We start from the raw sequence: 12933 nt of genomic DNA, 5'->3' as shown, positions 1-12933 counted from the left end.
CTATTGTATGTGACTACTGAAAATAGAGTATCATACTGGTCACATGGATAATGATGATTCAGCAAATTCTTTTCAGCTGAAGCCTGGAGAGCTTACTTGACCTTTTGTATTAATATTTTCTTGGCTAATATGGATGTCCTCTGTCCCGGTTTATATATTTATATCCCCCAGAAAAAGCCATTTTCTTTACTGCATTCTTGTGGGGGCAAACATAATAGGGTGGATTGGGTTGGAACCTATTGGTTCAGTGTCCATGGAGATGTGACCCACCCAACTGTAGGTGATAACTGTGACTGGATAATTTCCATGGAGGTGTGGCCCCGCCCATTCAGCGTGGATTGTTTAGTTTACTAGAGCACTATATAAGCTCCGACAGAAGGAGCTCATAGCTAGCTGCAGCTGAGAGACACATTTTGAAGATGGCTGTTAGAAGCTGATGCAGACATTTTGGAGAACACCATTTTGGAACGCAACCTAGGAGCAGGCAGACGCCAGCCACGTGCCTTCCCAGCTATCAGAGGTTTTCCGGATGCTAATGGCCTTTCTCCAGTGAAGGTACCCTTTGCTGATGGACACTTTATGGCCTTAAGACTATACCTGTGTAACCAAATAAGCCCCCTTTATAAAAGCCAATCCATCTCTGGTATTCTGCACTCCGGCAGCATTAGCAAACTAGAACACCCTCCACATCTCATTTGTTCTGTAACAGTCCATGGGCTACAACAGCTTCCCACTCTCTGCGCCCCATCCCACACCCCCATCCTCTACTGTAGACTCCTACTTTGCTGTGCCCTATGTAATGACTTTAGGAATGAATTGTTTAGTAAGAGAAGAGAAAGAAATACTGCATACTGTTTTTGATATTTCCTTTTCCCTGTAAGAGGAATATTGCCAGAAGGGAGGGGGGTAGCCTAGATTCTCTGATTTAATAGTCAGGGCACAGTCATTCATTCATTTGCAAAATATTTATTGAGAACTTTCTGTGGCACTATTCTAAAAGCTGGAGATAGAGCAATGAGATGGACAAAGTTCTATCCTGAAGGGATTGACATTCTAGTAGACTATAAGCTATAGCATGTAACTTATGTGTCCATTTCTCTATTGTGGGACAGAATTATAAGTCACCTCTGCATTAGTTAGTGACACTAGAGTAATGTCCTCACCCCATTTCCTATCAAAATCTAAGAACTAAAGTTACATTTTTGCTCCATAGCAGCTTTTTGAGCAGTTCTTATGATGCTTGATATGGGACTATAAATTGACTATGGTTTATGTCTTGAGGGGATTCTAAGGTCCACTTTCCTAGAACTGATGATGGCTGCATTGAGAGTTATGGAAAATCTCCCAGTGAAATGTAAATTAATTGGAAGAGAGAGAGAAGAGAGAAAAGAGAAGAGAGAAGAGAGAAACCTAGCTTTAAAAAGCCTCAGCTGGAAAGAGAATTGGCAGTGGGCTTAGAATACATGTTCACAGGGGATAATGTTTGGATGGATGGATGGATGGATTAAAAATTAAAAGAGAAAACTAAGTACAAAGATGTTCTCTTTTTAAAATAAACAATTGACCCAGCAGTTCCATTCATGCCTCCTGAACTGGCAACATCAGTTTTATTGACGTCAGCCAGAGCAGATTTAAATCTCCACAGCAGAATGCTTCCCAGTCCTTATAAATAGGACTGGTAAATGAATTAGAAAACATTCTGAGCTGTCAGCTGATTATACTGTTCAGGCAATTGCTTTGTCCAGGTCTGTTTTATCCTTGAATTGTTTGAGTGACTTTCTCACTGGGAGGGGAAGTATCTCAGTTTCCGTGATAAAGGCACATATTTTATGAATCTCTAAGTTACGCTGCCTGTGTTCCCCCCAGGGCAATACTTTGGCATTTCATTTTATTGCAGATGTTGTTGTGTGATTTTTGATAGTCTTTAGTTTTGTTCTAATTTCTGATTCAATCTGATCTTTGTTTCCATGTGTTTGGATGTGTGCGCATACATGTTATTCCAATGCTCAACCATTCTTTTCCTTCATAAAGGCAAATAACCTATTCGATTTCCCTTTTTCCGGCAACAGTACAATATAGCAGAAATGCAAAAGGTCCTAGTCATGCTTAATATATTAATGCTTTTAATGGTAAAGAAATTCATCTAGAATAGCAGCTACAATGTTAGAAACTAAGAATTCAAACCAATTTGTTCTTTTGGTTTAAAAAAAAAAACCACAAAATCTTCCCATCCTTGCTCAGAGGTGAGAATGGACCTCGGTTTATACCAGCTGTTTCCTCACTTCATCTTCTAGAAGAAATTGGTGGCTTCATATGTTAAAGATAGATAGTTCTATTAAAGACCACAAGCAGAATCTTCAGGAGAAAAAGTTCATCTTCTAATAAGGTTTTTACCTGTAACAAGCTCTGATGATAAGTAGATTCTTCTTAGCTTCTCCTTATTTAATCCCTACCTTTTACATAGCTTTGTGTTCAGGCTTGACCCCAAGAAATGCCTTCATGCTTCCTGAACACATTATTTAGAATTGGATGCTGAATTTCTTATGATTCTACACTGAGGGAGCACTGTAAAATCAAGATGTTTCTTCCTTTTGAATTTTTTAAGCAAAAAAGTAAGGCTAGCTTTGTTTTGTCTTTGGGGGAGGGGGATCTCTTATGCATCTGACTCAGACCCAGGTTTGTCCTTAGCAAGAAGATTATTCCAAATCCAAATTCAGTTGGACTTTGGCTTCCTCATAAAAAGTAACCCTATTCACCATTGTATCCCTGACACTTAACCCAGTGCTTGACATGGTTGGTGTTCAGACACTGGTGGTTGAACTGAATTGAATTAAACTCCTTGTCCTCTTTATCTTTTTCAATCTTTCCTTCCTTCCTTCCTTTGTTCTGTCCATCCATCCACCCAGCCACCCACCCACCCATCCTTCCTTCCATCCATCCATCCATCCATCCATCCAATATACATTGTTCAGCACTTTCTGTGTGCCAGACACTATGCTACTGGTAGATAAAACAGACACAATCCTGCAAGTCTAGGTGTGGAGGTGGGAGTGCGGACAGATAATAACCAAGTTTGAATAATTACGAAGTGTGAAGAGTGTAATGAAGAAACACACAAGGTACACTGATAGAGAATAAGTGATAGAAGTGGAAACCTGGGTTTTCTAGAGTGTTTGAAGACCTCTCTAAGGAGGTATTTTGGTTTGCTAAAGCTGACGAAATGTAATATACCAGAAATGGGTTGACTTTTACAATAAGGATTTATTAACTTACAATTTACAGTTCTTAGGCCATGCAAATGTCCAATTCATGGCATCAACAGGATGATACCTGGACTCTGAAGACAGGCCACTGGCATCCAAGACACCTCTGTCACATGGGAAGGCACATGGCAACATCTGCTGGTCCTTCTCTCCTGGGTTTTGTTGCTTCCACCTTCTGGCTTCAGTGGCTTCTGTCAGCTTCCGTGGAGTTTTTTTCTATGAGCTTCTCTTAATTTCATCTCTCAGCTTCAGTATGTGTTTTATCCTCTTATAAAGGACTCTAGCAAGAGGCTCAAGACCCACCCTGAATAAGGTGGGTTACATCACAATTGAAATAACCTAATCAAAAGGTCCCCCCCACAATAGGTCTGCACAGGAATGGATTAAAAGAACATGGCCTCTCTCTCTTTAACTAAGCCACCTTGGCGGGTAACCTGGCTGCCCTACCCGCTACATGAGACCTGACTCCCAGGGGTGTAAATCTCCCTGGCAACGCAGGATATGACTCTCGGGGATGAATCTGGACCTGGCACTGTGGGATTGACCAAAAGGGGGATGCGAAATGAGACGAAATAAAGCTTCAGTGGCTGAGAGATTTCAGATGCAATCGAGAGGTCACTCTGGACGCACAATATAGATAACACATTTTAGATTTTAATATATTGAAATAGTTAGAAGTAAAGACCTGAAACTACCAAACTCCAACCCAGCAGCCTTGACTCTTGAAGATGATTGTGTAACAATGTAGCTTACAAGGGGTGACAGTGTGATTGTGAAAGCCTTGTGGATCGCACTCCCTTTATCCAGTGTATGGATGGATGAGTAGAAAAATGGGGACAAAACCTAAATGAAAAATAGGGTGAGATGGGGGGAAATGTTTTGTTTTGTTTTTTTTTTTTAATTTTTTATTCTGATTCTGATTCTCTCTGGTGTAAGGAAAATGTTCAAAAATAGATTGGGGTGATGAATGCACAACTATAAGATGGTACTATGAACAGTTGATTGTACACCATGGATGATTAGATGGTATGTGAATATTTCTCAATAAAACTGAAATAAAAAAAAAAAGAGCATGTCTTTTCTGGGGTACATAACAGCTTCAAACCATCAAAGGAGGTAACTGTTAAGCTGAGACATGAAGCATGGGATGGACTTAGTCATGAGAAAAACAGGGTGGAAGAGTGTTCCAGAAAGAAGGAACAGCATATGCAAAGAACTTAGGTTAGAAAAGAGCTTGTATTTTTGAGGAACAGAAAGGTGGCTAGTGTGGTGACAGCATAGCAGGCCAGGAGGAAAATGGCAGAAGGTGAGGTAGGACAAGGAAGCAAGGGTTAGATCTCCTAGGGCTTTGTAAGCCATGATAAAGACTTTGGATTTTATTGTAGCCATTGTCTAGTTGCTGCTGAATGGACAGAGTATTTAACTTGAGGTGCTTATGGATTTAGTTCTGGTTGGGCAAGTTGCTTTCCTAAGGGTGTTCTGGAATGGTGGATGGATAAAATGAAATAATGTATATAAAATTCTTTTTTCATACTTAACCAATCCTCAGTGCTTGTCCTCTCTTCTGAATGTGTATATTATCATTTTCAACTTCTATTTTAGCTCTTTAGAATTTATTATATGTTAAGATATGGTAATGTATCATTTATATTGTTTCCCCCAACTAGATGATTAGTTCTTTGAGAACAGAGACTTTCATGTCTCCAGGGCCAACACAAAAAGCCCTACACATAGTAGGCACTTACGTTTGTTTGTTTTTAAGGATTCAGGGTTTCCTTTATTTAAAAATTTGTTGGCTGGTTTTAAAAAAATTACTACAAGCAATGTATTTATCCTATGTTTGTATATGTTTGAAAATTTCTGTTATAGCAAATGGGGAAAAAGTAGGTTGTTAAATAAGAAAAAAAAATAAACAAGGTTGTGTAAAGTACAAAGTAAAGTCTTCTTCTGTATCACAGGGAATGCATAATTTTTGTTTTAATTAATACTGCTAAAATCACCTTCCCAAGTGGCTGTGCCATTTACACTTTTGCTGGCAATGTTGGTTTCCTAACTTTCTCACCAATGTTTGATACTGTCAGACTTTTAAATTTCTGCAAACCCAATTCTTGAAAAATTGTGTCTGGTTTTAATTTCTGTTCCCTGATTACTAGTCAGGTTGAACATTATTTCATATGTTTATTGGCTGTTTGCATTTCTGTTCTCTTATTTGCCTACTCATATCCTTTGTCATTTTTTTTTTTTTGTCATCTTATTGATTGCAGGGGCATTTTATATATTCTAGATATTAGTTTCTGTTATATATGTTGCAAATCTTTTCTCCCAGTAGCTTTTCTCTTTTACCTTTGTTACAGCTTTCTGTACTCAAATGGCCCTTTCATTTAAGTCCCGACAGTATTTTTGACAGTGTTATGTCCCATGTGCTTCCAAAAATGGTTATTGAAATGATCTTTTAGAACCCCCTGTCTTATCTGTTAATATTTTTTAACTGTCAGTATACCAGGAAAAATAGTCATTACAATTTCCCATCTTGGTCCAGTGAAGCTTTTTTGTGTTTTATGTATTTTAATTATTTTATGAATATTTTACAGAAATATCAGTAAAAGGATAGTGAAAACAATTTCATTTTAAATTTTAATAATAATTTAAACACAGAAACCTGAAATTTTTATTCTACAGTCTCCTAGTTCTGAAGGTATATGTACCTGAAATAGACAGTATCCGTGAATGCCACGAAGAGCTCATCAGCTGTCATGCATGAACCTTGAACATATACACCTTGTAAATACTGATTCCGGATTTCAGATATATCTCTGATAGGTTCCAGCTTATCATTATTTTTTGTTCTTCTTGCATTTGCATCATCAAAATGCAATTCTTAAAGAATTTTTTGAAACCTTTGATGTCTTATAATTTTGTAGAAAACAGCCATTTTCTTTTGCTCCATAATTTAAACATTTTCATTTTTAGATTTATAAATACCAATTAGAATGACCAGTAATTTTTTTTATGTCTTCATCATCTATTTCCTCCTAGTCACCTTTGTAGACTCAGCTGCCTCCAGATTTTTCCACTTAAGAAATAATCAAATAAAATTTGGAACACAAACACTATAAAAGATTAACAGATACTGTCACATGTCCTTTAAGCATAACAGGCTGGTCCAGGTTCTTGTTGCAAAATATTGTATAATGAAGACCTTGTTGAATGATTAACTGATTGAGAATACCATCTTTCCTTTTTAGCCTTAGAAATACATTGTTCACTCAACAATTCTTGAATTTGAGTAAATTCAGGTGTATTTTCATCTGAAGACTTATAGTCTGAAATTTTGCTTATCCAATCAGTTTCACCATCATCATTAGAGTCTGGAGTACTGTTCTTTGTCTTTTTGCATTTATCTTCTGATTTGCCTAATAATTGTCAAATATCTTCCTGTGTCAGTTTTCTTCTCACTGCCATTATGAATGGAAAATTTAAAAATTCAGGAATTCTCAACTGTGTTCAATGGAAGCTAAAAGCAGACTACAAAGATAGCATCTCTAGTCTTTTATACCTTACTGAAAGGTGATGCAATACTTTGGGCAATGCAATAAGAAAATTGAAGGATAATGTAATGGTGATGATTTATTTCACTATTGCATCATCCTTTTCAGTAATTTCATCATTCTTCCCTTTCCTTATTGTTTTAGTCTTTTTTAAAGTATAGTTGAAATCAAGATATAGAACAAAGTAACATCACTAATCCTATTAATGTACCTTACATTTATAAAAGGGTTCAGTGGACCCAAACAGTAATTAAAAGAGAAAATGAGTTTTATTCTGTATTTAAAAATAAGTAAATAATCTCTTTGTTCTTTGGTAGACTCTAGAATGAATAAATAGTTAGAACTATTTATAGTTCTTTATAGTTGGAACTGCTCCAAAAGGAAAGTAAAAACTATAAAGTTGGGTCCAGAGGACCCTGATGTTTTAAACCAAGGGCTGAATTGACCAGAAATATGTACTGGCTATATTAATGAAGCTTTTATTGTGGAGTCAACTGGAATGGGAATGAAGTTAATTAGTTTTGGCCTTTCTTTACTACACTTAAGCTTGGAAGAGTTTGCTCTAGCTTCCATCTTTCTATTCTGACTTTCCCCTGAGGTAGGTGCTTCCTCCTCCCGTTCATTTTGTTTGCAAGAGACTGCTTTAGCTTGTGTGTCTCTCTTCTAACCTCTTTTCTCTATCAGAGCTCTTAAGCTGTTAGCTGTTGAAGTGAAGTGCATTTCTGCTGAGTGCAGAGCACTGCCAGTGTCCCAACTGGGAAGATTCTCTGCGAGGTATATGAGCCAAGCACGATAGCATTGTGTGAAGGCATTGCAGTCATCTGCCAAACCCAGGGATAGGCTGCCAGCACAAATGCCATGTTGACATGGCATATACAAGTTTAGGATCTGGAAAAGGACTGTAATGGAACACCCCTCAGCTACCTCATTTAGGGTGGCAGTAACTGTGCCACCTTTTGATATTCACACTTGGAAATCTGAGTCAGGAAGCAGTGTTTCATATAGAATTTGAAACAATCACTGCTTCTTTTTCTAAGAAACAGTGAATCCTGTTAGTCTGTTCCTGGAATGCAGGATAAACCATAGTGGTTAGAGTACAGACTCTGGAGTCAGATGTGGATTTGAATCAGGGCTCTAACACTGTGTGATGCTGAGAAAGTTACTTAATCTATTTAGGTCTCAATTTCCCATCTATGGGGATATGACTGTTACTTTCTTTGTAAAGTTATTAGAATAATAATCTATTAAAAGTGCTTACCAAGTGCCTAATAATAAGTATTCAATAAATGTGTTTTTCACATTCTTCAGAAACTCTTGAGAAATCAGGTTTTCAGCTTTTCTTATTGTGCTGGTTTGAATGTATTGTGTCCCCCAAATGCCATTATCTTTGATGTGGTCTCATGGGGCAGACATTTTGGTGCTGATTAGATTTGCTTGGAATGTGCCCCACCCAGCTGTGGATGATGACTCTGATGAGCTATCCCATGGAGGCATGGCCCCACCCATTCAGGGTGGGCCTTGATCAGTGGAGCCATATAAATGAGCTGACTCAAAGAGAAGGAACTTAGTGCACCTGTGAGTAACGTTTTGAAGAGGAGCAAGCTTTCTAGAGAGGAACGTCCTGGGAGAAAGCCATTTTGAAAGCAGAACTTTGGAGCAGACACCAGCTATGTGCCTTCCCAGCTAACAGAGGTTTTCCAGACGCCATCGGCCTTCCTCCAGTGAAGGTACCCAATTGCTGATGTGTTACCTTGGACACTTTATGGCCTTAAGACTGTAACTGTGTAGCCAAATAAACCCCCTTTTTATAAAAGCCAATCCGTCTCTGGTGTTTTGCATTCTGCAGCATTAGCAAACTATAACACTTATATTTCAGTAAAAAGTAGAACTGCTATTTGCGAGGGACATGTTGTCACAACATGAGCTTGTGTGTAGACTCTCCTTTCACTTAAGCATTACTAGAATACTGTTTTGATACTATGTGCATAAAGCCCATGACATATTTTTCTTCACCTCTCTTGCAAAATTTAGAGCTGAAGTCAGAGTCATTTGAACATTTGGCATCTCTCTCGATTCTTAGATGCAGAAACAATTTGCATGTTAAGAATTTAGTTCTGTAATAGCAGTCCTTTGATTGACCTGGAACTTCTGTTGTATATTCTAATGCAAAGTGAAGACGTAGTACTGTCCTGAAGGAGATGCTGTGGCTCATTGGGGAGACTTATCATTTTGGAGTAGGTAACAAGGTACTTAGTCTTAAGTCTTTTCTCGTGATCTGGTAAGCTATAAATAACAGACTTTTCTGCACTACTTATATAAAACATAATATTTACCATAGTACTTAGTTTATTTCCTTTAATCTTTTTCAGTGCCATTGCTAAATTCTCTCAAATGATAAAATTCTGTCTTTTCTATTTTCTTTGTTTTTCAGATCTTCAAAGCTGCTGCGGGCGTTCTATGTTCCCTTCTTGTCAGAGCAGTATACAGTGTTTGCAAACTATTCCATCCTCAAACCCCGGAAAGCAAAGCAAATCAGGAAGAAAAGTGGAGGTTAGCAACACACCTGGCCCCAAAGGACAAGCATCTTGTTAACTAGTGATTCCACTGACATGACTCCCTCCAAGTTGTGGCTTGTAACATTTGTAATAAAGGTCTTCTGATATGAATACTGGCATCTGGGTGCTTTGGGCTAGTCACAGTCAATCACATTCACTCATTACCGTATCTCTGTTCTGCATGTAAATTTCTTACAAGTAGGCAGGGACAGCCTGGGTAAAATACCTTGCTCCATATCTCATTGTTTTTCTTCTGTTCAATTATTTACTAGACCGGAGAAGAGCAGAATCCACTCACAGGAAGAATTGACAATCCCTGGAATGGATGGCTGTGTTAAGCTGTTCTCCACTCTGGCCTGGCATCAGGGAACTAGAAAGTCTCTCTTTGGCCATATGGGCTTCTCCACCAAAGCTGTTTGGCAGCTCCTAGCAGACCTTCTTGTTCAAATGCTAGTGCTGAAAATGAGTGCAGCCTAGTTGCCAACCCACATATCCATTTCACCTGCAGCATAACTAAGCTTCTGTAAAGCACTTCACAGGACTAGGACCGTGTCCTGGAAATATCTCAGGAAAAAGACAACCGTTTGAGGAACTGTGATCTAATTTTATTATATGTAATGCCTCTAATTTTCATTTTATTTACTTTATGAAAAATTGTAACTATATGATTTTTTTCTAAGTTGAACATACTATTTCTTAAATTCAAGACTCCCTGTATAAGGGTAACAACAGACGGACTGTAGCTCTGTAGGGCATATTTGGAGAAAGTTAATTCCCTTAATTGGTAGACTTGGATGACATCATATTTGTAAGTAATGTATTCTGAGGCCATCTCTGAGGATATTAAGGCTTTACTTTTAACAAACCCTAGTGAAAAGAACTAGTGTATATTTATTGCACCTATTTTTGAGTTCGGTCTACTGCAAAGCACACCTGGCATGGGGCTCTTCTAGTCAAATAGACAATGATATGGACCTAATTAAAAGTTAGTAAGTAGAGAGCAGCCCAAAATGGCCGACTTTGAGGATCGGGTGTCGGATGAGGAGAAGGTACGCATAGCTGCTAAATTCATCACTCATGCACCCCCAGGGGAATTTAATGAAGTGTTTAATGATGTTCGGCTACTACTTAATAATGACAATCTTCTCAGGGAAGGGGCAGCACATGCATTTGCCCAATATAACATGGATCAGTTCACACCTGTGAAGATAGAAGGATATGACGATCAGGTCTTAATTACAGAACATGGTGACCTGGGTAATAGCAGATTTTTAGATCCAAGAAACAAAGTTTCCTTTAAGTTTGATCACTTACGGAAAGAAGCAAGTGACCCCCAACCAGAGGAAGTAGATGGAGGTCTGAAGTCTTGGAGAGAATCCTGTGACAGTGCGTTAAGGGCCTATGTGAAAGATCATTATTCCAACGGCTTCTGTACTGTTTACGCTAAAACTATAGATGGGCAACAGACGATTATTGCATGTATTGAAAGCCACCAGTTTCAGCCTAAAAACTTCTGGAATGGCCGTTGGAGATCAGAGTGGAAGTTCACCATCACACCACCTACAGCCCAGGTGGTTGGAGTGCTTAAGATTCAGGTTCACTATTATGAAGATGGCAATGTTCAATTGGTTAGTCATAAAGATGTACAGGATTCAATATCTGTTTCGAATGAAGTCCAAACTGCCAAGGAGTTTATTAAAATCATAGAGCATGCAGAAAATGAGTATCAGACAGCAATTAGTGAGAACTATCAAACAATGTCAGACACCACATTCAAGGCATTGCGCCGGCAGCTTCCAGTTACCCGCACCAAAATCGACTGGAACAAGATACTCAGCTACAAGATTGGCAAAGAAATGCAGAATGCTTAAAAGGCTGAATGTAGGATTCTTCAGTACATGGGGGATAGAGGATTCATTCAACGTGTGGTCATATGATAAACAGGTGGTTTATAAATGAGAGTGATATTTTGCTAGGGCTTTCAAAGTTAACTGGTTTTCTAGCCTCATGGGATACTGTTGAACCTCTAGGATTGTCTTGATTCTTTTGTGTTTTTGCTTTGTAATTTTTTGTTCCGCTGCATCTACTTTTTTTTTTTTTTTTAATTTTGCCACGTTTAATGTTGGGGAGAGAGCTCTATCCAGGAGTCATTTGACTGTTTAGAAAATTTTCCTATCCATGAAGCCCTGTTGCCAATATAGACAGGTAATATGTTCAATATTTTTTATCCCATCTTCAAAGCATTTCTGGTACTTCATAGGCTTTTACTGATCTACCAACAGCCCAAGAGGCTGTCCTACACTATAGCTAAATGGAAGACACATTCATCCTTCTCCCTCCAACTGCTTTGATCATCACTTAGGGCATCTCATAATGGTGGTTTTCAAAATTTGGGGTTAGGGCTTTCAGGTTCTTTTTGTGGGGCAAAGGAAGTTTTCTGGAAATTCCATTATAGCCAGCTTCTCTGGGGAAGTTGTTTTTAAATCCAAAGACTTGAACCACATTCCCTGCACATGAACGTGTTTGCTTTTTTTCCTTCCCTCATTGTCTGTTTTCCATTTAGTACCATTATAAATATATACATCTGCATTTTTAGAAGAGAGTTTTACCCATTTATTATTTTTTTTTTAATATTCAAGAACTGCTGACATACTGTGGATGTAGTAGAGTAAATCTAAAACTTGAAAAATGCAGATGTTGAAGAAATAATAGGTATCTTGTGCTTTAATACTTTGTGGCAGGATTGTACTATAAGCAAATGAATTAACTATGTAAATCACAAATAAAAAGTAAAAATGAACCAAAGTAAGAAGGATAGCTTCCAGTCAGTATCTTTCTATTGTAACCTGTTATTTAAGGGAATACTAGTGATTTGTTCTATATAGGATGTAAAACTTTTTCCAAATTACTCTTCTTCAGTTCTGCCTGCCAAGAACGCAAACCTAACTCTGATATAGCAAGCCTTCCCAGGTATATTGGCAGGTATGTGTGTTTAATCTCAGAGTACACAGGTGACATAGATATGATATGACAACTGGTAATGATGGATTCATTTACATTGTTTACACTTCTATGACCAGGCCTTAAAGGAAGGTCAGTTTTTTAAAAACCAAGTAGTGTCTTCCTACCTATCTCCAAATACATGTCAAAAAAGAAGGGTGATTGTGCTTCAGCTTTGTTTTTGCTCAGTAATACAGTCAAGCAAGAGTGTTTCCAAGTGACTCGTTGTGCTGTATAAGCATTTTTATTTCAAATAAAATATATTTGTATTATTTGTCATACATACTCTTCATCCATACCACACTATCCTCTGTATCAGGTAGTCTAATAGAAATATACCTGTTTTGTTCTAAAAAAAAAAAAAAAAAAAAAAAAAAAAAAAAAAAAAAAAAAAAAGTTAGTAAGTATAGTTTGTTACTTTACCTTTACCTATGGCATTTTACCATCTATAAGGTCCTTTCATAAGCATTATCTCATTCTGATTTTTAGTAAGAGTTTTATCTGGATTTATTTGAGTTCTTTGGAACATGTGATTACTGTCATGTGTGTTTCATGATGCAGGCTGGC

The 12933-nt window shown here is 37.8% G+C and overlaps 2 protein-coding genes across 3 annotated transcripts in view; both read left to right on the top strand.

The window, feature by feature from the left end:
- ALG9 (ALG9 alpha-1,2-mannosyltransferase) overlaps positions 1-9889 on the top strand; it is a 162961-nt gene extending 153072 nt beyond the window's left edge. Inside the window, exons 15-16 of one of the 2 annotated variants that reach the window (XM_037841407.1) lie at positions 9243-9361; positions 9639-9889. In XM_037841407.1, coding sequence (XP_037697335.1) covers positions 9243-9361; positions 9639-9676 — 157 coding nt within the window. In that variant the 3' untranslated portion in view covers positions 9677-9889. The remainder of the gene's footprint in view (positions 1-9242; positions 9362-9638) is intronic. The other variant, XM_037841408.1, reaches the window with a different exon arrangement.
- Positions 9890-10242: 353 nt separating this feature from the next.
- LOC119538466 (F-actin-capping protein subunit alpha-1) lies at positions 10243-12638 on the top strand. Its single transcript, XM_037841410.1, has one exon. The coding sequence runs from the start codon at positions 10377-10379 to the stop codon at positions 11235-11237; it is 861 nt and encodes a 286-aa protein (XP_037697338.1). The 5' UTR covers positions 10243-10376; the 3' UTR covers positions 11238-12638.
- The last annotated feature ends 295 nt before the right edge of the window (positions 12639-12933 follow it).

Source organism: Choloepus didactylus, chromosome 6 (genome assembly GCF_015220235.1).
Source record: "Choloepus didactylus isolate mChoDid1 chromosome 6, mChoDid1.pri, whole genome shotgun sequence".
Classification (NCBI taxonomy): Eukaryota; Metazoa; Chordata; class Mammalia; order Pilosa; family Megalonychidae; genus Choloepus; species Choloepus didactylus.
Note: the sequence above shows the minus strand (reverse complement) of the source record. Positions and strands in the feature narration are given on the sequence as shown.

Coding starts and splice junctions, on each gene's coding strand:
- LOC119538466 (XM_037841410.1), top strand. CDS start 10,377: ATGGCCGACTTTGAGGATCGGGTGTCGGATGAGGAGAAGGTACGCATA.